Source organism: Sinocyclocheilus anshuiensis, unplaced genomic scaffold (assembly GCF_001515605.1).
Source record: "Sinocyclocheilus anshuiensis isolate Anshui unplaced genomic scaffold, SAMN03320099.WGS_v1.1 scaffold334, whole genome shotgun sequence".
Taxonomy (NCBI): domain Eukaryota; kingdom Metazoa; phylum Chordata; class Actinopteri; order Cypriniformes; family Cyprinidae; genus Sinocyclocheilus; species Sinocyclocheilus anshuiensis.
Window position 1 is genome coordinate 471,286 of NW_015546055.1, and position 27,511 is coordinate 498,796.

The 27,511-nt window shown below is 37.4% G+C and overlaps 1 protein-coding gene across 4 annotated transcripts in view; it reads right to left on the reverse strand.

Moving 5' to 3' along the window:
• Positions 1-4,366: 4,366 nt before the first annotated feature.
• The window catches only part of LOC107699256 (integrator complex subunit 2-like), a 34,670-nt gene continuing 11,525 nt past the window's right edge, over positions 4,367-27,511 (reverse strand). For 3 of the 4 annotated variants that reach the window (XM_016500451.1, XM_016500449.1, XM_016500450.1), the window contains 22 exons: positions 26,129-26,231; positions 25,758-25,871; positions 23,617-23,747; positions 23,341-23,511; positions 23,034-23,254; positions 22,678-22,803; positions 21,017-21,088; positions 20,033-20,147; positions 18,492-18,560; positions 17,954-18,088; positions 16,230-16,406; positions 15,233-15,341; positions 14,288-14,392; positions 13,843-14,007; positions 11,715-11,916; positions 11,499-11,624; positions 10,505-10,706; positions 10,116-10,409; positions 8,765-8,872; positions 7,189-7,294; positions 6,537-6,713; positions 4,367-5,378 (listed from right to left, as the gene is read on the reverse strand). In XM_016500451.1, coding sequence (XP_016355937.1) covers positions 5,206-5,378; positions 6,537-6,713; positions 7,189-7,294; positions 8,765-8,872; positions 10,116-10,409; positions 10,505-10,706; positions 11,499-11,624; positions 11,715-11,916; positions 13,843-14,007; positions 14,288-14,392; positions 15,233-15,341; positions 16,230-16,406; positions 17,954-18,088; positions 18,492-18,560; positions 20,033-20,147; positions 21,017-21,088; positions 22,678-22,803; positions 23,034-23,254; positions 23,341-23,511; positions 23,617-23,747; positions 25,758-25,871; positions 26,129-26,231 — 3,201 coding nt within the window. In that variant the 3' untranslated portion in view covers positions 4,367-5,205. Of the gene's footprint in view, positions 5,379-6,536; positions 6,714-7,188; positions 7,295-8,764; positions 8,873-10,115; positions 10,410-10,504; positions 10,707-11,498; positions 11,625-11,714; positions 11,917-13,842; positions 14,008-14,287; positions 14,393-15,232; positions 15,342-16,229; positions 16,407-17,953; positions 18,089-18,491; positions 18,561-20,032; positions 20,148-21,016; positions 21,089-22,677; positions 22,804-23,033; positions 23,255-23,340; positions 23,512-23,616; positions 23,748-25,757; positions 25,872-26,128; positions 26,232-27,511 lie in introns of those variants that run through there. The other variant, XM_016500452.1, reaches the window with a different exon arrangement.

Below are 27,511 nucleotides of genomic sequence, written 5' to 3' on the forward strand. Positions count from 1 at the left end.
AGGGGGGGGGGGGGGGGGGGGGTGCTCAAAGGCTCTTCAGCACTTTAAGAGGATGCGTTACACAGCTTACAGCCATCGGAACGAGGTCAAATGTGTATATAATGAGGGTGTTAAATGGCTGGTTGGCTGTTTAAGAGCAATTTACTCTCTGAGGGGAAACACTGAAAAGTAATACGCCATGTCAGCACTGGTAATTAAAGATTACAGTGTATTCAAGTGAGCTTTGGAGTCATCAAAGATGGTCCCTTGTTCTGGCAAATGATAATGGGTATGTTTTTGAAATTTTTTAAAAATTACTTCAATAACAAGGCCACTTATATAATGCTAAACAAATTCAACATTTATCCTCTTTAGGTAAACAAATTAACACTAAAAATATTTTATAATATAAACGTTATTTTGTACAATAATATACTGTCATCAGAATTTTGTTAGGAAATCAATGCAAGGTAAATCAGTTCTTTCTCCTGGGAGAAAACTATGCGAAATCTAAATAATTCAGTGCAACAAACCATATAATCAAAGCAGCAAAATAAACAGGCGTATAAATGTTTAAAAAGTGAGGAGAAAACACTGTCAATATCTTTTGCTGTTGAAGTCGAAAGCTCTACATCCGTTCTAAACTACAGTATTATAGCGCAAATTCATCTGTCACTTGATTTAATGTATACAAACTAAGCTGACGCCAACAAGAATAGGTTGTGTGAGATTGTTGCAAACCATCATCATGAAAAATAATACCTAGATTGCATTAAATTCATGACTACTTATGAGGATAATCATGACTTGTACTGACCACAATATGTTTTGTAAAGTGAAATATAGGCTACAAAGATTAATATTATTTTAATTATCACGAATTAAAACATTACTTTTATATAAATGTTTACCCTAACCCTAACCATATTTTAGAATTTACATAAATTCTTATAAATTATAATAATAATCTAATATTTAAAAAGTATAAAACATTTTATATACAAAAACTACATACGGAAATTTGAGTATATACAATGTTATAAAGTAACAAAATAATAGAAACAATTGCACAAACAAAAAAAGTCATTTTTGTTCATGTGTGTGTGTGATAAACAATCATAATACTATGATGGGACAACAATTGATGCCCTAAGCAAGACCAGTTGAGAACCACTGTGCTAGGTAAGTTTCTGTCATAACACAAAACTGACTAGATAGATAAAGAAAGAAATAAGCAAATACGGTATTGTCACGTAACCATGTCGATGAACACACACGAAGATGAAGATGACAATAAGCAGTCTTTAATAAATCAACATATAGGTAAATCCAAGCAAGAGAAGGCAGGAGACACACATAACATTGACGATACCTGACAAACTCAAACTGAACAGACAGGAACTTAAATACACAGACCAAACTAGGATAATTAACAAGACACACCTGAACACAATGAAGAGCTCAAATCACAAACCATGACAACTAACTAGACTGAGTTGTGACAGGTATAAAATAAACAACCACAAAATTGAATCATGGCACAGTGCATGTTGGAAACCTAAACGGCAGTATAGTACTGTGATCATTCCACTACTACATTTAATGTGCAAAAATATAAAATCTTGAGATGCTACAGTAAAATGCTGCTAAATCTATCATTTCCTGCTCCCACTCACTGTGAAGTCAGTTCACAACGCTGCTTTTAAGCTCATATATATGAGAGTCTCTTCTGTCCGAGTCTGATAAACACCTGTAACGCACAGCCGTAACCTCAGACGATCTCTCCAATAGCTTTATTGCTTTTACTAACGTAGTCACCCAGAGCGACTGATGAAGTCAATGTGGGCCCAGAGCAACCGGCTGCAAATGATTTATGCTTCAGAGCAGAAGCTAATCACACATTCACCAGGTGTGGGATGTAATACACTCTCCCGTCTCTCCAGATGGTATAGCATCGAAGAGCCCTTAAGGTTCCTCCGCATCCAATTCTGCCTGGAATGCCGACCGTGGAGCAGAGGGGTTACATACCAGGGCCGTACAGCTCGGCCTGTAATAGCGGGGGTAATTAGATCGAGCACGCCGCAGACCGCATGCCGGCATATGGTACCTTTCAACTGTGAGCCCGCAGCTAACAAAGGAAGGAGTATTTTACATGGCGCAATCTCTAATCTCATAAACAATACTAAAGACGTGATGTAAGGCTCCAGGGTGCCATGAACGCTGAGGCATATTGCATTTAGATGGAGCCTGTGGGGCCGGAGCTGAAATATGGTGATTTGATTGCAAGCGTCTGTAAATAGCTTTTGCCAGCTCAGTCGGCCTACGCTGACAACACGATTTGCAGCACAGCTTGCTTTGATTCAGTGGGAAATAAAACACACAAACTCACTGCAGAGCCTCGCGTTCTGAAGCGAGATGTTTTGAATTTCACCAAAGGCTTCGGTCCCTGAGATCAGAGACTTGATATAACTATCTGGGCAAGACACAAATTCGCTCCGTTTCACTCGCCTTTCCAACTGGCAGGCTTCACAAAGTTACTTGACATTCCCATTTGAACTCGTTTGAAAAATTGCCTCCATCTTTGAGTGTTTGCAACAAAATGCAAGGAAAGATAGCCTAACCTACAATCTTGAAGCTTACTGTAAAGATCTGTATTGGATTTAATCTCGCACACATGCCCGCCAGCCACTGCCAGATGGAAAGCTGGCACTCGCCTCGGCGGATTTCACAAATGGATGCTTTGCAGCGAGGAGCACAACACTAAACAGATGTCAATTACCAAATCAAAGTGCGAATTACAATATCGGTGCTTTTAGATTTCAGCAGACCTTTGTCTCGCAGCACAGAGTCAATTCGATTTACTGATGCGTGCAGATATATTCAAACAGCAAACTTCCCACTCAAGACATCCAGAAGTGAGGAAAATAACTCAATAGCAGGTCAAATGAGCGAGTAATGAGAAATAGCCCTGGGACAGAGAAAGTCGGCTCTGCTAGGGAGGTGATAAACATTCTATAAAAATTCTCTCTGCAGAACACACTTGCGCAAGAATAGAGGTGCAAGGAAAGGTGAAAGAGTGAAAAGAGCACTGAAGTTTTTTTGTGCGAAAAAAGGTGTTTAAACTTGACAGCGCCCTTAAAGGAGAAACAAAATTGAGCTGTGATTTCGCCTTCGCTAGCCTGAGGCCGTTCACAGCAGCTCAGACTCGGAGCTCTGTAGAGGCAAAAGACCTGCGGTGAGAACCATTTACGCACACTGGATGCATATTTTGTGCTTTTTCTTCCACTTTTATCACACACAACATCTCTGATCACCCTATGGGCAGATGTGCCTTTAGAAGTGATGGATGCAGTAGTTATTTTTTATGTAGGAAAATATATATAGGAACATATGCTGCACATCAGACAAGAGAAACTTAACTTAAAGGGACAGTACACAATATGTATAAAATGATGTTTATTAGTGCTACTGATGTTAATGAGGTGAAAAAAATGATCAGAGCCTCATTCTGTCATCATTTATTCACCCTCAAGTCTTTGCAAACCTGTATGACTTTCTTGAAGGATGTTGGTTCCAATTGACTTCTATTATATTTTTTGACCATACAATGGATGTCAGTGAGAACCGAAATTGTTACCAACATTCTTCAAAACATTTTCTTTTGGTTTCCACGGAAGAAAGTAAGTCATACATGTCTGGAGCAACACGAGGGTAAGAATGACAGATGACCGAAAATTCATTCAACCACTCCAAAAAAATAAATAAAATAATAATAATAATTAGCTAACATGAAGTTTGGGTCAAGCTTTATGGTGTAATTTGGCTCTGAAAAAAGTAAATTCTTTTATTTCTACTTTAATGTGACGTATTGTGGGCCAAATTTGATTTCAAATTAATTGAGAGCATTTTCTAAAGCTCTAACACAGAAAACCATTGTTCTGGAGCAAAAGGAGCATGTGATTGGCCAAGTCTTTTGTTATGTTTCAATCATTGACCATGTCATCATTGAACATGCATAAGCATTTCCATGTGTACTCCATGCTACAGAACCGGTTTCTACACGTGACAAGAGTGCCCCCACATGGATCTAAATATGTTATTTTTAGAACTATTTTTTTCCACCACAGATAGATAAATATCTGTCTAATACGTATAATATTAGTTAAAACAAGTATCTTCAGTATCCAGTTGCTCCAACTGTTGGTGCTTTTTGTGACTTGGAGTTTTGTTTTGGCATTCTCAATCTGTTCACAATGCCAGCCATATGTTCTCCTCAATTTGTGCTAAACAATACTGGTGTGTAATTTTTTTTATATATTTTTAACGTAATTTTAAAATCCCAAAGCTCAATATACAACAATAAGTAAGCTACAATCAAAACTGAGTTTCCAAAAAGATGTTTTAATACAAATGTTCAAAGCGTAAGATTGACATGTATACAAAACCAAGGTAACAAACAAAATTCAGATGTCAAGCTTCAAGAAAAGATGAATTTGAGCCAAGAAAATACTTTTTTTAAATGGTGGTCTAGAAAACAGACCAATAATATAATTGCTAAGTGCCCTGGACACACTCCATTTTTTTGCACACTCAAATACACATTCAACTAACAAGCTAACACGCCATTTAGAAAATGTCTACTACATCTACAGCAAGCTGCTTTGTGACCCGAATTACTCCAATCCTTCAGGACAGGCTGGAGAATGAACATCCAACTCACTTAAGACTTAAAAGATGCTTCCTGGAAAGTCAAGCGTTGTTTTGAGTCAAATATAGATGGTGGTTTTCGCTGGCAACAGAATATGAAATTGCAATCTATATTTTTATATTTCAGTACATCTTGTCCTTTGTTTTGAAAAATGGTACCCCGTGATTTGACTATTCATATATACACCATATAAGTACAGTTTACATAAAACTATATCAAATTAGAATTTCTTTCATTACCTTCATTCCAGATGTTTTCAAAACTTGTGGTATTGGGATGCCAAAATGGAGGAGAAAATTCATGTTCAGTGTTTTGTGTGGACTGACTTTAAACTGAAATGGTCTCAGCGCTAGTCCAACAGCTGTAAGTCATCTATCATTATACTGCTTTGCATGTTCATAAGCAGATTTCTGCAACCCAGAGTCCTGTAACATGAGGCTTAACCTTTATATAGGACAAAAAACTCATTCCAATCTATGCATAGTCCCATTAACATTTCTATTTGTCTGTTTGTGTTGTCACAGTGCCTGTGTGCTGGAGCTGATGATGTCCATGAAGGTGGCCTCTATCTGATAGCACAGCTGTACATCAGGATCGGCTCTACCCAGCTCCTCTGCAGACCTCTTGCGTAGAGAGTATTTGGATTCTGATAGCGGTATTTCCTGTGGCTTCTGTCTCATATACTGGAGCCCTAAACACAAGAGCACAGTGGATTAGATCTAAATCTAGGGCTACATGATTTAGCCACAGCATATTGTGATCATATCTTGATAAAAAAAATAAGTGTGAAAAGATAACCTCATATTGCTGATGGCTTAGATAAGAGATAAAAGAACAAAAAAGGCATAGTACACTTTGAAACAGAAGCTCACATGCTCGACAGACTGTGCAAAAACCTGCAAAGAATGCCATGTGTTTGTCTGTCAAAGTCTGCAGAAACAGTTACTCTACTGACAAGGGTCATCAGACTTGAAAATCAACCCTAAATCTCTTTTAATTGACCCAAAAGTGAAGTGAGTGAAAATGAACCTAGTTATCCTAGTTTGATTCATGGGGTACCTGAATTTGCAAGTGGACATTTGGTTCACTTCAACTGTGATGGGGTCACAGGTCACAATTTTTTGGAAGTCTATCAAGTTAAATTTGATGGTAATAATGAAAAATAGTTATTGTTTTAATACAATGAATATTTAAATGCAATATTACTATAATAAATATTGATATTATTATTATTAATATACAGTAGTCAACATTTGAAGTGGATCAAAACCTTTCATCAAAGTTGTCCTAGAACCAAAACAATACCCGTTCTTGTCTTAGGACAACTTTGATGAACTTTTTTTATCCACTTCAAATGTTGACTACTGTATTCTGAATTAAACATTAATATAATAAGAAAACTGAAGGAAGGCCTTTGAGTTGGAATATGTAGTTGACAATAGTGCATAAAATATTTATTTCAAATCTTGAAATTGTTTTTAAAATTGTAAAAACGTGTGTATATGCGCATTTTAAAATATATTTGCATTGTAGTTCTTTTCCTCATTACAGCTGTTAAATACACAGTCAAGTACCTTTCTTTTTTGTTAGATTTTCCAATCATTTTTTGCTCTAAAACAAAGTTTGTAATGTTGTGATTCACCTCGTTGCTAGTTGGTTTTGGTTCTGGAAAAATATATACAGAACCAAGGCACCTGAAAAAGTGGGCATGCACTTTTTCACTCAATTAGATCTGACTTTAAACCGAGTAAAATATTTTAAAATCTTGCCCTGTACCTACCCCTTACAATAGCCATTGATCATTACAAATTAAAAACATTTAAGTCAAATAAAACAAGAATACACTCACTGGCAATGAGAGGGTCAATATCTCTGGCCTTGGTGGTGACATCAGCAGCGGACACCTGTCCCACCTGAACCAGCAGGGACATGACATCATCAAAGAGTGGGGGGAAAGCCTTGCAGAATGAAACCAGACATGGCAGTGTCGGCATGAAAAATGCAAAGCGCTTGGCACGGGTCAGCACTATGAAAGATACCAAAAATGTGTTACTTAAGTGAATAAATTACAGAATCACGTGCAGGTTTTGAGAACAGATGCACTAGAAAACATAAAACCTAAATGATCCAATACAAAACTGCACAGGAACTGCAGGATTTAACAGTGCTCAAGACTCCTCTGGTACTCCATTCAATAAAACAATAAATGGATGGCTGATGCATAATTTATAAACACTGCAGATGAAGGTTTGTCATAAGCAGTAATAAGTGGCCAGCAGAGGGCAGTGTGTACAAAGATAATGGGACAAGTTTGCACAGGTTGGTTTTTGATACAAAAAAAGTCAAGGTAATGGTCTGATATCTCCAATTATCAATGTTATTTTTAGACACTCTTTAATAAAATGCCAACCCTAATAAATGAATAAGAACAGAGACCAAGGTAAAGAGAAAATGGAAGAAAGATAAAGAGATAAAGCAACAGATGGAAGCGTTATTTCTACCTGTGAGGATGGTGCCCATCACACTAATGGCAAGACGTGCCACACTGAGGGATTTGGGCAGGGCGTACTGGGTGCACAGATGGGACAACAGCTGTATGGCAAAGATCTGTGCCAGACAAAACAAAACTGCCATTAGCACCAAGCCCAGAGGTCAACCCTGAGGGCTCACCATGTGTCTATGATTCGAGTTGCATAATACATACTCTTAATACTTCAACTTATAGCTGTACAGCTCTAAATTAAGTTGTAGTATACACTATAAAGCTATAAAGAGTCTTGTATCCTACAGAGTATACTTACTAAATATACTGAACCACGGTCATCTGTGTGTCTCATTTGCAGTTACAAAACATTGTTTTGTTAACCGTATGTGTTCAGCAGAGATTATATTCTATGAATACGCCTGGGATGACAAATTAAGGGATTCACACCTGAATTTAAACACATTTTCCATTTCAAAATTCCATACTTTTCCAGATTTCTCAAATTTCCAAACCTTTTCAGACCATATTTAACATAAATGGTTCATACAGCATTATTTTCAGCTTTATCTTTGGTATATAATAGTCATCTGTAAATATTTTAATATTTTTTTTAAATAGATTTTTCTTGCATAAATACATACAGACTTTTGCATGCACACAAGAAAGTTTATCGTGCCCTCAAGAAACTATTCACATGCGCATGGGTATATTTTGTGTGTTTACACATTACATTTTCTAGTTTTATATACTATAACCTGTTTCCTTTGTGCCATCTTACTATGAAGAAAACAAGAGCAAGGATGCACATGAATTAATAGAGATCTATTTGCTCAAAATTTGGCTTTCCTTAGAGTAGTACCTCTAATATCAAGGCCTAATGTCCAATTTAACATCCTCAGTGGCGGCAGAAAAACCATGACACGGAATGAGCTGACGGCACAATACGGCTGTGTGCATCGTCTTATTTGCCAAGTTCAATGGTCTATAAAAAGAAAAGAGTGTTAAAAATGGTCATATTTCAACGCCTTAGATCTGCTTTAATGCATAGCCTACTCTGTGGCAGCCAAAAAAACACACCGTGAAATGGGCTGATGGCACAATAAGTGGCTCAATGTGCATTGTCCTATATGCTAAGTTTAATAGTTTTTTGTGCGCACACGAAAATCTGTATATTTTTTATTTTTGCAAAGGTCCTTTTAGAATTTGGTGCTAAGAATATCCTGTCAAAAAAAACAAACTGCAATATAACCTGCATTTTTGCATAATGATAAAGTGCACCTTGAATTCATTCAGTCGTGTTTGACAATCACTAAAGAATCACTAAACAGCTGCCATAAACACTTCTTGAATGATACATTTATTTTCATTATAATTTTCTATTACAGAAAACTAAATAGGGGCAAAAGTCTGGAAATGCAAATATTTTTCCATACTCTGCTTTCTTATTTCCATATTTCTCCAGACCTGGAAATGATTAAAATCAAATTCCATACCTAGGAACCCTGTTTACATGAATTCCAGAATTTGGGAGTGACAACTGGTCTATTTAGTCCTGGCTGATCATTTGGATGAACAAACTGATAGCCGCTTACCTGTTTCTCCAGCTGCGGCTGAGCGAGGAGTTCTGGGATAAAATCTAGACAGATGTGCATGGAAGGAATTCCTGCCACCGTCAGAGGGAGCAAAGCCTGTGGATAACCCTGAAGAAACATTTAAAAAAACATTTAGAAAACCTTCAGAACTCAATAAGAGCTTTAGAAACCAATAAGAGATTTCTTTGATTTTGTTTTTCTTTATCCGAGACTGATTCACAAAAAACTAAAAGCCGTTTTATACTTTAAAACTAACTTCAAGTTAGCTTTACTTTAAAATTGTTCAAGTCAAGAAGAAAATGACGCCATTTAATTTTTTAATACATTTTACTGCTAAATTTGCAAATGATTTACTAATGCACATAATTACAACAATTTAAAGCCTTCATAGTGTCACAAAATTTGACACTACCATTCAAATTTGTGGTTTATTTATTTATGATTTAACGCCATATCAGCAGCAGTGGCTATATTCATGGCAAGAGGAAACATTTCAATTTCACAATTCAGTCATATATATAATTTCAAAACAATTATATCACAGTTTTGTTTGGAAAATTATATAAATAAATAAATAAATAACTAAATAAATAAATAAATGTACAAATATAAAAAAAACCATACATATAATAAAAATAATAACAAAAACAAAAGTAATAAGAACAATTATATAGTCTTTCAGCTTAATGCATGACAAAAAATTGTAAAATCGTCCCAGGAGAATTCTTTTTAAAAATGTCCTTCAAATTTGTGTTTGGAAAGATTTTTTAATGTTTTTGAAATAATTTTCTTATGCTCACCAAGGCTGCATTTATCAAATGTACAGTAAAAACAGGAATAGTGTGAAATATTACAATTTAAAATAACTGTTTTCTATTTTTAAATGTAAATAATTCCTGTGATGTCAAAACTGAATTTTCAGCAGCCATTACTCCATAAAATATAAAATCCTTTATATTGTTATAAATGTCTTTACTGTCACTTTTGAATTAAATGAATCCTTGCTGAATAAAAGTATTCAATTCTTTAAAAACATATTACTGACTCTTTTGAAAAGTAGCGCAACTTGATTGTAACCCCTCCCATCCAACCACCTGTCATACAGAGACCACCTGTCACTAATCAATCTAATCAATTTCCAGTGGATAAAAATAAATTCCACCCCACATTTTTCCCACTGAATATCCTGTTTCACTCTGAAATACATGACATAAAAATTTTTTAAATCCATCTCGAGAAAAAACACGTGTGTGTACTGTGTCTTAAGATCTATGATTATTATGTATGTATGTATGTATAAAGCATGTATCATACCGGTGATAACAGTACTGTAACAGAGAGACTTAATTACCTGAAAGTGTACTAGTTTGGCGATGTTGGGGTCTGCGATGAACATTTGGTGCAGCAGGCAGCAGATGAGACACTGCACCTCCCTCAGGTCACTGAGCAGCCCGCCCTCTGCCTCACGCTCCCCCTGGGTCCCCTGCCCAGCCCCCGTGTCGCCCACCTGCTTTCGCATGGGAATACCTGGAGCAGACTGAACGCTTCTCAACAGGCTGTCTGCTCCTCCACCTCCTCCCAGCTGCAGCTCCTCCTGAGGGGGCGGCAAACACACCTCCAGCAAGATCTGCACCGCTGCACTGTCCTGAAGGTTTGACAAGAACAACAACAACATTTGTGCCAAATGCACAAACTGATGATTCAGAGATCAGTATCAGAGATGTGTGTGCATGTGTCTACCTGAGCAGCCAGCAGAGCGTTCTTCAGCTCCTCTCTGGTGACCTCAGGTGTGTCAGGTTGGCCACTGAGCCCAAGGTTTGATACGGTCTGAGCTTGTCGCTCAAATTCAGCTGTCTCTTTCAGATGGGCGTTCAGATAGGCCTTAGAAGCCAACAGGTACCCGTTCAGCATGTGAAGAGTGATGTCCATTAGTGGAGGACACCTTCATGAGAACAAACACACATATTCCCTCAGTAAGAATACAATACAATACGATACGATACAATACAATACAATACAATACAATAGATTTCAACGTTTGGGATCAGTAAGATTTTTTTTTAAAGAAATCTTTTATTCAGCTACAAAATCTTTTATTCCACACTTTTATTTAGCAAAAATGCACTAAACTGATCAAAAGTAAAGAAAGTAAAGACATTTATAATGTTACAAATGTTTTCTATTTTAAATAAATTCTGTTATTTTAAACAGTAACATTTTACATATTACTGTTTTTAAGGTATTTTTGATCAAATATGTATGAGACTTCTTATCAAATAAATAAATAAATAAATATTGTTCACACTTTAAATTGGAGACCAATTCTCACTTATTAACTACGACTTTTGCCTCAATAAACTCCTAATTTGCTGCTTATTAATAGTTAATAAGGTAGTTGTTAAGTTTAGGTACGAGGTAGGATTAAGGCATCAAAAATATAGTCTTGCAGAATAAGGCAATTATATGTGCTCTATAAGCACTAATAAACAGCCAATATGAAAGTACTATGCAAGTTAATAAGCAACTAGTTAATAGTGTGAATTGGTCCCTAAACAAAAGTGTTACCAAAAAATCTTACCAGCCCCAAACTTTTGAACGGTAGTGTAATATTATAAATATTTAATCGATTTTATACTTAGATTTTTTTTTATATATATTATCAGCATAACAATTAGCATGAATTATAGGATTTCTTTAGGGTATTTTTCATCAGGTATTTCTAAGCAGATAATACCTGAAGACCCTGGAGTCACAGCGCAGGACGATGAGAGGATCCACCATCAGATCATTCTGAGTGTATCTCTGTTGCCGCAGGAGCTTTACTAAAGGTTGCTGAGCGTTTACTGTCATCACCCACAGCCTGACAGAGGAAAGAGACTTAGTACGAGTGCTGAAGTGCAAGATATCATTCCATTTAACTACAACATATAAAACAGAGAGGAAGTCTCACTTGCGTGGCATGACTGTATTAAGTACCATCCAGAGTTTGTTAACAGTCTGTAGGATCCTGCGAGAGACGCCGTCCTCTAAGAGCAGCCCCATGCTGGCAGTCAGAGCCTCTGCATATGGGATCAGATCACCCGCAGAGAGCAACGTCAGATGCTCCAGGATACGCAGCAGCCTGGGCCCGCCGGAGAGAACATTCTGGAAAGCTAAGAAAAAATGTAAATCCTTCATTAAAAAATAATAATAATTGAATCAATAAGTCAAAATAATTACAATTAATTAATTACTTGCATGAAATATTTGATTATATTTAATTCAAAGACAAATGTAAAACATTTAGAGGCTTTAGACATCAATATATTTGTATGTTTTATTCCCATATCATTAAAAATAGCATTAGCCTGTCACCGTCTGTGAGTACAAGAGTCCTGTGGAGTAACAGGCCTGTCAGAGCAGCGATGTATGAATACAGAAACACCTTCAGGCTCATTACTCCGCAGGTGCAAAACTGAGTCATGCACATAAAAGGTCAGACTACAACAACAAACTATTCATATCATAGACCATAATAAACACTTGTGATCTCCTCCAGTGCCAAAGGGCCTTATGAGTCTCAATGTAGAATTCAGTGGTCTGGTTTACTGTACTGTGAAAATTGCTTGAGAAATACATTGTACACAGGGATTAAAATTAACTTTTTCACTCACCAGCCAATTTGGCTTCTAAATTTTTAAGTTACCGGCCATTCATAACTTCTACTAGCCAAAAAAAACAATAAATAAAATAAAAAAAGACAGAAATACACCAACAGTTTGAGGCCGTCTACACTGGGCGTGACAAAGCGACCGTTGCAAATCATTTTGTCAGTACTAGGGGTGTGCGATATTGACAAAAAATAATATCTCAATATTTTCTGTGATTTTAGACGATTAGACGATATTTTGCTGAGTGTGTTATTGTACTGATATCTTAAGGACTACCGTGGACAACTGACTCCTAAAGTTTTTGATATTCTTCATATTCTGTGTGGTCAGTCTTTAAATGTGAAATTAACACCACCAGTAGGTGGCAGCAAGTCACTGTTAAGTCATTCATTGCGATTGAACCGAATCATTTACACGGTTGATTCATTCAGAAACAAAACAACATCATCTTGCTCAGAGACGCAAAACAGTACTGTGGCTGTGTTTGGAATGTTTTCTTGTTGGCGAAATAGTACAGAAATAGCGCAAAAACAGCCAATATGGTGTCTAAAACGTAAGTCTCTTGATATTAACTTATTGTTTATTAAACTGTTGTATAAAATAAATATCACGTTTGTAACCATGCTGATTTTTTAAGAAAAAACGGCACTCTTCGTGTGATATTGATTAACTATATGAATTGATATAAATATATACATTTTCTGCCCCCTTATCTTGAATTATGTGATCATTCTTAATGCATATTAATAGACTGAATCATGCAGTGAAAGAACCACTCTAAATGCGCACGCGCACTAAATCCTGTGTTGGTCTAACCAGACTTCATCACGTCGCGTATGCACGCCTCTGTAGGGGTGTTTTGTTTAGCTTTTGCAATATACTCGATAATGTCATGATGTCTCACGAGTTAAGTATTTGCGCTACACCTGCGCAGATTTGGCCTGCATGAACGTCCCCAAGAAATGAATGAGTGAACATAATTTACGAAAAGTAACCCGGCCGCCAAATTGGCTAGTGATTTGACAGCGTTACCCACCACAGCTGATTTTTACCCGCATTTGGCGGGTTGGCGGGTGTTAATTTCAAACCCTGATTGTACAGCAGAGATGTGCTAATTGCTTTTGCAGAATCCACCTGAACAACAACTTTTCTGTTTTTACCCATGGTGGCCTTTCCATTTTCTTATTTTGACTGTGTTGATTCAACCAAAATTGACTTTAGATATATCCCATTTTCTTCACTTTTAATCCATATTAATATTCTTTACTGTGAAAAAATGTCTAAATGTCTTTATCCATCAAAATGATTTTTACATTATGAGTCAAATTTTGAAAATGTAGAAAATCTTTAATGAAATCTGTCATATCAGAAATGTGATTTCCACATTTCGGCCTTAACTAAGAGGGAGAGAGTGTGAGTTTCTTGTACCCTCTCGTAGCTGTGTCTGTGAGTATTTGCAAGATGAGGATGTCAGCAACATCTTCCTCAGTAAAGGCAGAGTACCAGTCACTTCCTCTTCACTGATCCAGTCCTCCACCATGCACAGGTGAGGATAGTTTGTGGCCAGCAGACGCAGAAGAGCAGAGTGTAGGCCTGAAAATAAAATAAAATATTAAGTACAAAACTAAATTCAACTTTATTTTATTCTATTTAGTATTACAGCACTATAACATTTCACTGTTTGCATGTATACAGCCTGTAAATCAATGCACATAAAAATGAATAAAAACATTTACATAAGATTTCAAGTATCAGTGTCACCTAATGAGAAAAAGATGCAACTAGTGATGAAACTAAATATGGCTGTATTATCATATTTTAAAACTACTCTGCTGAATATAAGTGCAATGGAGGTTAAACGGATGTCCTTTACCTCCCAGCTCCTGCTGCAGTCCTTGGGCCTGGCGGATGAGGTGTTTAATGGGAATCTGGTCCATGAGGGCAGGAGAGTACGATTTTGGTTTCTTCTGCATAAGTGCTGGGAGGAGAGAGAACGCGTGGTTATCAGGTTGTTTGTTAAAAATAGGCCTCTGTGGTGCAGTTCATGTACAGGTGATTTTTCATTGTATTCCAGTTCATTAGCACAGCCAAAGGGCATCATTACTCCAGAATGATAGAGGAGAAGAGAAGGAGAGAGAGAGATTAAATAAGCACAGCACTCTGGGAAGAGCTGTGTGCATAAACGGTGAAGAGTAACCGCTCTAATAACCGATGAGAGGCTTCCAAAGCAAAGCCAAACTGCAGGTGATTGGTGTGAGTTTGAAGCAATTTAATATGCAGAGGAGAGAGCAGGAAGCTAAGCTGTATCGCTCTCATCCTAATATTATAACAGCACTCTGGGTGGCAAGATAGGGACTTACATAAGTGAGCATACACCAGATTAACTGTAGATAAACTGATTAAATCCAGCTGTGCAGAGACTATAATTTAATAATTGAATTGTTTAAAATTAAACAAAGAAAAAGGCTGTAAGAGAAGACAAAAACAGAAAAAAAAAAAAAATGCAAAACTGCATCTCTTTCAACGGATGAAACCGTAATTTGAATTGAATGGACCATTCAGAACAAGTGAATTCTAATTTAAGGAAATGTAAAACAGGAAATATTCTATTCACATTCAAAATGAAGCATCCCTCCATCCTTGTCCATAAATGTAATTTATAAAATTCAATACAATATAAATAAATTAGTTAAAATTAAATTAAATTGTATAATAAAGTAAAAAATGTACATAAAACAAAAAGTTAATTTAATATAAAAATATAAATTAAGTACAAATTTAGGTGGCATTTCAAATATTATGTCAGTAATCTACCTACCCAACGTCTTTGTATTTGCGAGCAGAGCTTCCTCATACGACAGGATGTAATAGAGAATGAGCAACTGGGTGGTGATGGTGTGCTGAGAACGGACTTTCCCTCCATCTCCCTGAGAGAGACAGAAAGATTAGAGGGGGAGATAGAAAGAGGTCAAACAGAGGTTAAAACGAACAGAAAGTACAGGAATAAATGTTTTGATCTGCATCGGACAGAATTGGAGATATACAGTGTATAGCAACGTCATTTACATATATATAGTGCTTTATACAATACAGATTGTTTCACAGAAGCTTCACATTAATAAACATGAAAATAACAGTTAATATTGTAAAAATCATCAATTACGAAACAAATTCAGCTTGACAAAAGATAATACCATAATTCAGTTAACTTTAGAATGTTGTTTCAATTCAGTTCATAACTGAATTAACTGTTAGTTGCAAAGTTCATAAATTATTAAACGAGTACAATTCAGCTATAAGCAGCTCTACGTAAGACAATAGTGTCATTATTCAGCTCATGTCAGTTCAAAGTTGATCCAATATAGTTAAAAAACAGTGTTGGTTGCAAAGTTAGTGTCATTTTCCAGCTGAATTCAGTTCAAATTTTGTTCTCATCTGATAGTGTCATTGCAGTTAAAATTATAATATTAATTTCTACATTAAAGACAATTAACATTCAGTATCACTGACATATACTATACCACACATGATAACAGGTCTTTAATACCATTAAGCCTCAATTGTTTTAAAGTGCCTTTTGATCTATATAATTTATGCTTCTATCAATCTTCTAAAATCTGAATCTTTGGCTTGCCTTGTACATATTGCAATATCCAGATGCAGCTGGTCTAAAAATAACCTTCAATAATATATATGCCACTGATTTGAGTAGTCTGAATTTTGCTACTGCAGGGCAGTCATTTATCGCAGTTATTTTTTTCTTTTTTGAGATTTTGCAGTCAACATGATCGAAAAGATGCTAAAGCGCCACCCACCCCTGCCAAGCCCTGGAAAACATTAAGGATCTCCTGCTCTGTGATTGGCTGGTTGGTGGCCTCAGGGTTGGTCTTGGAAGCAGGAGTCAGGATGGAGTTAATGTACACATCAATTAATGGAAGCAGCTGAGTGTGGAGTGGAGTAGTCGTCTCACACAGCTGTCTGAAGATCCAGTCCTAAGAAAAAAAGGGGGGGGGGGAATCCAGAAGAAAGAAAGACACTCAGAGATCATTCAGAATAAGTGAATTATCCAATCATCTACCTCTGGCACTTGGGCGATTAAATCATCTTTCCAGCTGAGCAGATCAATAGCTATAACATGGCTTACTGACTCTAGAGGAGGCAGATTCCAGTCTTTAAGGCTGACGATGTAATTGTGAGGAAACATTCTGATCAGCCAGGCGATGCACTACCACATTCAAAAACCACATCCTTAATTAAATCAATGGAGTGTCTTTCCATGAGTCAGGAGAGGAGCCAGCCAGTCAAACAGATAATAGAACCCAATGGATTCAAGTCGATACTAGCACTGAACAGAGTCAACAGAGTAATGTAGTGTAGTTAGCAAGGAGCGGATTTTAGCACAACAGAAAGACAAAACTGGATAGGAAAGAAAACAGAACAAAACAGACCCCAAAGCAACAACAGAATTACAATACAATAAAACAGGGGTTGGCAAGTAAGTTTGGCATCGGGCCAAAAATAAATTTTCGCCACTAGATGGTGGGCCAGAACATGGTCAATGGATAATTTAAGGGTTAGTTCACCCAAAAATTAAAATTAGCTTGCATTTTACTCACCCTCGAGGCATCCTAGGTGTATATGACTTTCTTCTTTCAGACGAATCCAGTCGGGAGTTATATTAAATATTGTCCTGGCTATTCCAAGCTCTATCATTGCAGTCTGCGGGTGTTGCAGTTGAACAGTCCAAAAGTCGTCAAATAAAGCTCACGCATTCATAATAAAACATGCTGCAGACGGCTCCGGGGGATGAATAAAGGCCCCCTGTAGCGAATCCATGTGTTTTTTAAAGAAAAATATCCATATTTCAAACGTAATAAACACTTTTCTCTCACTTCCGTTGACTGTCATACACTGAAGCAGTTGCGGCGGATGTCATAATGAAAAATGCAACTAGAATTGCCTGTGACAGACTATTCAGTATCTAGAAGGAACAAACAAATTCCTGGAAAACTATAACTTCCCGCTCATGTCCACTGCTGTCATCATAGCTTCACATTCTTTCTGATTTGAGTGATCCTTCTCTATCAAGCTAGCTAAATATGTTTAACATGTGAATTCTTGCTAAATATGCAGTTATATTACGGGCTGTAGGCATGAATTGTACTCGTGATGGAGCGCTCTTGGAGCGAGTGAAAACCACGCTCCGACTTTTAAAAAATCTGCTCCTCGCTCGTCAAAATCACACCGCTTCACTCCGCTCACATACTCGGATTGTGAGTAACTGTTGCTGTCATGACAGATCTATTTCAGAACCAGCCGCTATCAAAATAATCTGGCTGCGGGTGCGGGCCAGATATTATTGCTGGCGAGTTTTGGCCCGCGGGCCGCCTGTTGCCGACCACTGCAATAGAATTTAACAGACGGAACACAAACAAACAGAACAGAACAGAATAACCAAAAAACAAAACAAAAAAAACAGAAAAAACTGAATTCCAACAGAACAGAAACAGCACAGTCAGAAGAGCATACTCAGGATTACCTTTATGGACACTTTGTGTTTGGTGAAAGCTCGGCTCCTCAGGAGCTGGTATATGCAGTGGATGGGGAGGAATCCTGTGATGTTGGCACTGAGGTTATTAGTAACGGCCACTCGCACGGCATGTGCTGTGACCACCTGTGTCAAACACAAAAATCCACTTATTACTATATCTGTCTTGATGCCATAATTGTGCAGCTACATTACATTTAAGATTCAGCAGATGTCTTATCCATAATGACAAAAAGTGCTTTGTTTCCATTTGCTAGACCGCCATGTTCAACAGATGGCAAGCATGTAGCTCTTATAGTTAGTTATCTGCTAGGACAGGATATCTATAATAGTAAATGTAATATTATGACAAGCTGTTAGTAATTAAGATGTTTGCTCTGGTGCCTACACAGTTCTTGCAATATGTCAAATAGATTGCACAAACTATTTATAACTATTTATTTTTACAAAAACATTTGTTCCTATTAGAAGAGGCTAACGACTGTTTTGCATTAAAAACACCATAAATCCACTGTAAGGAAATAGGCACCTGTTCTGTGAAGATTTCCTGAGTGAAAATGGTCTTCATTTTGCTCAGTGAGCTGGGTTTGATGGCGATCTGTGAAAGGATAAGGCGTTTAAGTCAGTAAAATATGTTTCTCAACCAGATTAAACTCTGTGCAAGGTTTAAAAATTACAAAAACAAATTTCAAGAAAATATTGTTTTTTTTTTTAATACTGAAAGTGACTCATTCTGGCTAAACAAACCCTCCATGACTCATCTATCTGTACCACATCAATAATGTACGACTCAGCTAAGGGCAATTACATATTACACAGACGTACTTTAGCCTTCTCTGGGATGTGCATGTTCCTAGACAATCAATAAATCCACCAATTAACACCCTCTCTTCTGTGACTTTAACAATGCAAGCCGCCAAGTATAATGGATGTTTACACCTAGAGGACTAATTCTGGAATTTAACCAATGTTGGCATTTAAGCCCCAAAGTAAACAGGACTAAGTACCCCCTTTGTTTGGTTCTAAATTTGACTTGTTTTTATAGAAAAAACAAAAAACAATACCTCTAGAGTGAACCACTGATGGATAGACTGACCTACTGCTGTAGGCACTAGCATTAAATGATTTTGTCTAATCAAAAACCAATTATCTTAATTATAAAGCATTTTTGCTCATTATAAGTTAAAATCAAATGTTCAGAATGCCCAAAGCAGCTGTCTAGGTAAGTCAGTTTACTATGCTTTGAAACAGCTAAAATACCTATTCAGGGGTTTGTTTGAAATATGTTTCACATATGTACTTTGTGATTTCAATTCCAGTCTGTTTGTCCTCGCACAACTTTGGTAAAACATTACAGAGTGTATTAGCTACTTTTTCATCGGCTATCTTTGGGGTCCTCTGTGAAATTAAACCCACCGGGATAGAACATCTGCGGTTGTGGAATGTATTTTTAACGCTCATTTATTCATGCACTCATTACTGTATACCAGTGATCCTCAAATCTGGCACGTGAGATCCACTTTCCTGCAGAGTTTAGCTCCAACCCTATAATCAAACAAACCTACCTGCGATTTTCTAATGATCCTGAAGACATTGATTAGCAAACTCAAGTGTGTTTGATTAGGGTAGAGCTAAACTCTGCAGGAAAGTGGATCTCGCAAGCCAGATTTGAGGATCACTGCTGTATACTAAAAGGACAATTCTCACTAAATGCACTACCTAGTGCACATTCATTATAGAATTCCCTAATCATATACACTATTGTTCAAAAGTGTGGGGACAGTATGAAAAACTGTACCGACTATACTAATATAATTAATCACACATAGAAGTCCAGTTTATTTCAATGGGTTTTGTGATGCATGCATACACAGCATAAACTTCCGTGACATCCACATTCATTCAAGAGACACCCCATCTTAATAAAGTACATGAAATGACAGGCATCCAATGTTAATAAATATAACTCAAATGTCATTTAGAAAACTAATCCCCCAGAATAGTGCTAAAGTGATCTTATTATTGTGTTCATAGGCTGCTAGCACTGACCAACTCACTGCTTAAACTCACCTTCATCCCAAGGGTGGAGCAAACCAGCTCGATGATGGCACTGAGCTGGTTGCTATGGAAATACATGGCAACCAGTAATAGCATCTCTCCAAAAGAGGCCGAGACACCGGCGGCACTGGAAAGAATAAGAGAAGGGAGGAGAAGACGAGGAATAGAGGGGAAAATAGAGGGAAGACAAAGGGGGGAGGGGAAAATGCATTAAAAAGAGTTCATATTTAAACACTCTTTTATACAGAATAAACAGATAGACACATACCAACCCCAAGGGTTACAGTGGGCTTCACATATATGATAACCCTAACCACAAACATGCACAGCCGTGCATCGAAGGACATTTATCTCTAAATTTATAGAGAGTGGATAAGCACTCCAATCACAGTGGGTCACGAGGAGCACAAGCTACAGGAGAGATGACTTATAACCCATCAGCTGCTTATTAGTTATTAAATTGAAAAAGCCTGTCACTGCCTAACCTCTTCATAACCCCATCTGTTTTCATTTGATCATTCATGCCCCCCACCCTTTTATAAGCATACAATTATAAAATTGACCACATTTTACCATAAATGTTTTGTTTGCAAAACACATTTTATTTTTTTCCTGTCTACTAACAAAGTAAAAAAAAATAAAAGCTAGCCTTTAGCGCATTCTTTCATCTCGCCCATATCTAGAACTGAAATGGGTCTGAATGCTCCACATTGGGCAGACCTCAGAGGAATAATAATTACAGACACAAAGAATGTGAAAATAAATCAAAATGTAGTTCCAAATACTTCTTAAATGGTTCTCTCTGAAATAAAACTATTTGGATTAAAGGATAAACAGATGCTTGGTACATAAGCAGAACAATTCTGTTTCCCGTAAACCTCTCCAGAAAATTTCCTTCTCACCGATCACAAAATAACTGGCATTTTTAGTATGCTGTAAACTGCATTTATTGGTTGTTATGGGTTTGAAGGGCTTGTTCATCCAGGCCTTCCGTACCTCTCAAAATACTCCTCCTCTTTTATCATCCAGCTGAGCCACATTACCATCAATTGCTCCTGTTCTGGAGTACTGCAGAAAGAAGAAACAACAGCAATGATGACGCATCTAGGCTTTACTCCGGACTTTGAGTAAATTAAAATATTGAAGATGATTTGAACTGAACTTTGTATTGAACATAACGGAGTGGCAGAACATTAATGATGTTGATGTTTTACTGAAAACAAAGTACTAGCTAATGTTACATAAAGAGGTCATATCGTGCAAAATAATTATTTTTCTTTATCTTTTAACATTCACTACTGTTCAAAAGTTTGAGGTCTGTAAGATTTTTTTAATGTTTTACAAAGAAGTCTCTTTGCTTCTCTACCGCAAAAATAGCAATACTGTGAACTATTATTACAATTTAAAATAACTGTTTTATATTTTAAAGGGGTCTTATGCTTTTTCACTCTTTCAACTTTAGTCAGTATATAATGTTGCTGTTTGAGCATAAAAAAGACCTGCAAGGTTACAAAGCTCAAAGTCCACTCTAACAGAAAACACTTTTCAAGAACTACCACAAACGGCTCGTTCGGACTACAGAAAGCTTCTTCCGGATATTGTGAAGTCACAATGTCACTTATTTTAATAATTCCTGCCCACAGATGAGGTCTGGTGGAGCTGCTCTAAAGAAGAGCTGCTGTAGTAGCGTGTTGTCGCCATGGTGAAGAGAGGTTGTTTCTTCCACCCTGGTTCCAAAACCCCTTTATTTGTGCTTACAAAGGTTCTGCACAATCCTCTTTTTCGTAAACATTCTCAAGGTCTGAATCGGGCTCGAAATGGTATGGCAAAATTGACGCTATCGTTAATATTTACAGCTGAGCAGATGGAACCCGTGGTTATGGTAAGGGGTGTGTCATTTTCAGAACACACTCAGCGGTTCGCCAATTACAACGCACTGGGCTAGCTAACCAATCAGAGCATAATTTGTATTTTGGAAGGAGGGGTTTCATCAAAACAAGAACTAAACAGCATGTGTGAGACAGAATGGGAAGAGAGGTGCTGCAATAATGTAAAATACATAAAAATAATGCCTTTTTGGAACAATTACGCATGAAAACCTATTCTAGTACATCCCAAAAACTAATTCAAGACATTGTAAAAGGGGGATGATAGGACCCCTTTAATACACTCCAGTCTTCAGTGTCACATGATCCTTTGAAATCATTTGAATATGCTGATTTGGTGCTCAAAAACATTTCTTATTATCAATGTTGAGTCAAAATATTTTTGTGGAAACTGATGCCTTTTTTTTTCAGGATTCTTTGATGAAAATGAAAGTTCAACAGATCAGCATTTGGTTTAGTCTTTTGATCAGTTGAATGCATCCTTGTTAATTAAAAGTATTACTATCAAAAAAAATTATAATTGTTCTGATTTCAAACTTTTGAACAGTAGTATAAACGTGTAACTGTTTTAGAAGTCCAAAAAGATCAGCAGCTAAAATGTTTTGTACTGACGTGGAACATTGTGTGAAAGTAAAGTATAATTGTTTTAGGCACATTACAACTATACCTCATTGAGAAAAATGTAATTAATGTATGATATGACCATTTTAATCATTAAATCATTTATCTTAATAGGTGGAGTTATTAGAGTATTAGTGTCAAAGTGTGTACCTGACGAGGGTAGGGAACGCCAGCAGTTTGCAGAAGGACAGGGAGACAAAGCGCACTCCTGCAGGCGTGGCTGGTGGACGACTGGTCATCAACTGCAACAGCTGCTCCGCCTCTTCATCTGTGGGCCTGTGGAGAAAAAACACATTTATAACCACCTTGAAAACTTTGCAACACTTGGAAGAGGTATTCAGTGTCTTCAGAAAATTAATATAATCATGAATCTGTTGGAATTCATTTTCATAACCTGTATGGAATGGAGAAAATTAGCTCCTTAAGTGTCTAAGTTACTTGTGGTTAAAAGCTACTATACCACCCATTTATACTTATAAGATTTAATTGGGTCAACTGTAGCACACCTAAGACCAGCTATCCCCATAAGTGCACAATAGAGCCGCAGCAGTGCGCTGGCCTTCACAACGTGCTCCTCCCGCAGGCCAGAGTACCCTGAGCTGCTCTCTGAGTCCATGTCAGTGTCATTGGGAACGTGGGTACTGCGCGAACGGGGTAAGATGGCCACCAGCTCCAACAGCAGCTGCCTCCGCATTTGCCACAGCACTGAGCTGCTCTCTCTTTTCCTCTGAAGTGAGACACATACATGAATTTCATGTGTTTACAAAGCAGCTAATCATCAAGTGTCTGAGCACAACTGTTGTTCCTTCTTACCTGCTGACCGTTGCGAATGAACATACTGAACCAGGTACGCACTTTTCCATTGGTTCCCAGAAGTAGGCCACTGACATAAGACACAAGAGGACTGACCGCCTCATCTGCCATGTCTGGCTTATAGTCCAGCGTTAGAGCAACGCCCAGACCTGGAAGATGACACTCTTCCACCTGTGGAAGGACCAAGGGCTTGACTTTAATATAACACATCGTTCTGATCAATTTAGCTGTGGCCCATTAGCAAGCATGACAGGTGGTGTAGTGCTGGAGACTCACCACCATGGCCCTGATGTTCAGAGCCTGAGAAGGGTTCATCTGACACAGCTGCCGGAGAGCTTCTGTCCTGCGTCGTCCACCCACGCTCTCCTCATCCTGCCGTTCTCCATTCTTTATCAATTCCCTGCACACTGGAGACACAAAGAGAAACAAACAACTTTGATTAAATGTGCTGCTTTTAACTTTAAGCAGCATATAAACCACATAAAATATACTAATATTGTTGTATTTTCATTACAAACATTAATTACAGTTCAAAGGTCTGGGGTCAGTAAAGCCCAGGAAACACTGCACGATTTTAGCAATACTATAAGATCATTGCAAATCACACTGTGCGACATGGATCTGATAAACTTGGGTACGACATGTAAGATGATGACACCTATTGACTCGTGGGCTACCACGCACATTACTTTAGAAGAATAAAACGTCATCAGCATGCGCTAGTGGTAAACAAAAAGAGCATGATGAATCACACTTTGGCAGTTGTAGTTTTTAATGTGTGCTGAAAAAAAGTGGAAGCGGCGAAAGAAGAAGGGATAAGAGCTCGAGGTAAGCAGTTTTTTGTTTTAGCGCCGTGTCGCATTGATTTCATGTCACATTTTTATTGGCTGGTCAGTAAACGTGGGTCTTAGCAGCAACCACACTGTGCGATGATCATGCTGAATTTCTGACACGTAATGAACGTAGGCTATCTTTGGTCGTCTCTGAACCTCTCTCACTGTACGACATAGGACCACCGTTTAGGAGCCACGATCCCAGAAATCACCACGATTGTTTCACGTTTGAGACAGCCGAAAATCGTGCAGTGTGTCCAAGGCTTAAGACAAGTAATTTAATTAATAAGATTTAATTAATATCTTTATTCAGGAAAAATGCATTAAATTGATCAAAAGTGACAGTAAATACAAAAATAAAATGCACTGAAGACTGGAGTATTGACTGCTAAAAATTCAGCTTTGCATCAAAGGAATAAATTAAAACAACAGCTTTTTTTTTTTTTTTTAATTGTAATAATATGTATTAATATTACTGTTTTTTCTGTGCAAATAAATGCATCCTTGGTGAGAATAAGAGACTTCTTTTTTTTTTTTGGCCTTTATGACATGTTTTATTGGAAGACACATTGAATCAGGAGAAAAGGGTCAAGAATGAGCTGGTTAACATGGTTGAGTCTCAATTTACTGAGATGAATAGGAATGCTAAGTATTATGAAGACCACCTACAATGAGACAAGATGTAGACCAGATTCGATCTTGTGTGTCCATGTGAGCATCATAGCTAAATTTGACTGAATCATGTTAACTACTACGCTATGGCTCATGTGAGATTATTTTAAAATATTTTCCACAAATATCTTTCTTTATTTGGCTTTGATTCGAGCTCTCACCTTGAATTAAAATATCTGTTTACCGTTTATTATGCGATTTTAACCACAGATGACATTTTGCCACGCAGAATGATTAGAATTACAGAGAATCTTTTATGACTGAGTGCTGGAATGATATTAGTTTCAATAGCCCCATATGAAAAAAAAAAAAAAAAAGGCTGATTGAGAGTCCGTCACAATTCATGCTGCATCTGATTACAATGTGTCTCTATGGGAGCGATGAAAAGATAGCAGAGACTCAGAAATGTTTTTATTACCACTTAGAGCATCTCTGTGGAAAACCCACATACACACATAAAGAGGTGCACAAACACACCCATGCCCAAACTGCACATAATCAGCAGCCAAACTCATCAAAATGGAAATTCAGTGCCTCTCAGATGATCACGCAACGGCCACAAAAGGCAGATAAAATGTAAAGTAAAACTGAGTTTCATGAGGCTTTTTACCCAATGAAGAAAAAAGAAATATATTATACTTTGGTATGCTAAAACGAAAACAATTGTACATATCCCTGATCCAAAACCCAGAAACACCTGAATGCAAGTCCAACTATTTTAAAGTGAATTCACAATTCAGTAAATGTTCATAATGTGGAATATTTCTAAATGAGCATGTCCGATGAAATGTGCACAGTAAGGCCAGGCACTTGTAAATAATAATAATGATTTTATGTTGTCTTTAAAAGAATAGGAAAGCTAATGGATTAAAAGTTTTTTTACTGTTTTATTTCAGTAGATGATGGACATACCCTCACTGAAGCTGTCTGGGACATTTGCCACCAGCAGGCATAGGAACCACTCTCCGTTCCTCACGTGAAGCAGGGCCTCGGCCATCTCAATGATGGGCAGCAAAGAAGGCAGCTCTGTTGAAAGCAGATAAATCAAGAAAGAATTTTCTATGTTTACGATGGATTTATAAAGAACAAAACATCAGATAAAGACAAATAACTGGGCCAGCTAAAGTATCATTTTACCAAGTTTTTCATTTCTGACATGCTGAAGGAAATGTTTACTGATATAAAGATGATTGTGTCATAGAACAGTTTAATGGTGTTTTTTCTCACTAACTTCAAGCAAAGTTTTTTGACAGTTTTTACACCAAAAATGTTACACCATTCACCTGCTTGTAGGATGCAAAGAACATCAGCCACTTCCTCCAGATACACGGGACTCTCAAACAACTCAGAAGACTTGAGGAAAAACTCTCCATTAGAGTCAGCCACCTGTTGAACACAGGAAAATATTTTAACACTATTTAATGTGTGAACGATACAAACGATACAAATGTGAGACGATTCAAATCGGTTGAGATATTAAACGAATCGCAATGCAGTTGTGGGTAGGAGTTTATATGAATGTATATCTGAGGGGAACTGACTGTTTTTAGAAAAATTTAGATGATATTTTCTTTTCATCTTGACTCTGTATAATGCATATTAAAGCAGCGTTCATCAATAGGGTCAAGTCAAAGACTATAGAATACCCAAGTTGTGTCACGTATAGTTTTGAATGGGGAAAAATGCAACACTCAATATGGCCGCTCTATCAAACGAAGCCCCGCCTTCTGAGTAAAAGAGCCAATCGCTAATTGTTAAGTCACTGCAGCTGCCGTTAGAAGTATATTGTCAGATTTCATTGGTGATTTCGCTTGGTGAACAGTTTTGGAGAATCTGATGTTTCCCCATTCAAAGAGATAGGAGCTGCACTTGCATGCCCAAGAGGCGTTTCAAAGATGGCTGCCGAGTGACATGACTTGCCTTAAAGGGACTTTGGTCAAGCGCTGCTCTGCTTTGTTTACAGTGGTAACCAAGGAAACGCTGTATCGCTGCTGTTCCATAAGCGCCACCTGCTGTCAGAGAGTGAATTTGAACTCTCATTCAGCCCGTCTGATGTTTTTGTCTTATTCATATGTTTTATGTAGCATAATTTCACAGAGTTAAAGTCAGACCATTCTGTTTTTGCTTCAAATATCGAAATTATACAATCTAATTTAGATTAAAAATGTATGCAGAATCTTTGTTTGGATCATGATTCAAATCCAGTGGTTGCCTCCAGCTGAATGGAAAGAGCACAGGCAAAGCCTTATTTTGTTTATATGAAGAGATGTCTTTCATTTGTGTTGTTTATTTATTTGATTTGGGGTTTGTTTTAAAATTTCATGAGAGTCGCATGATTCTTCAGAAATCATTCTAATATGCTGATTTTCTGCACAAGAAACACTTCTTATTAGGGCTGCACGATAAATCGCATGCGATATTTAGTGCGCATCTTGTCAGAAAGCCGGTTCTGTAATCAGCGGTAAATCTCCATCACGTGCGTGCTTTCACATTGAGCAGCATTAACTACACAGAGCCGTTGTTCACTGACGAGTTGCGCAAAAAATCGCGCGAATACGAACGTGGTTTTGCGCAGCTCGTCAGTGAACAATGGCTCTGTGTAGTTAATGCTGCTCAATGTGAAAGCACGCAGGTGGAGATTTACCGCTGATTACAGAACCGGCTTT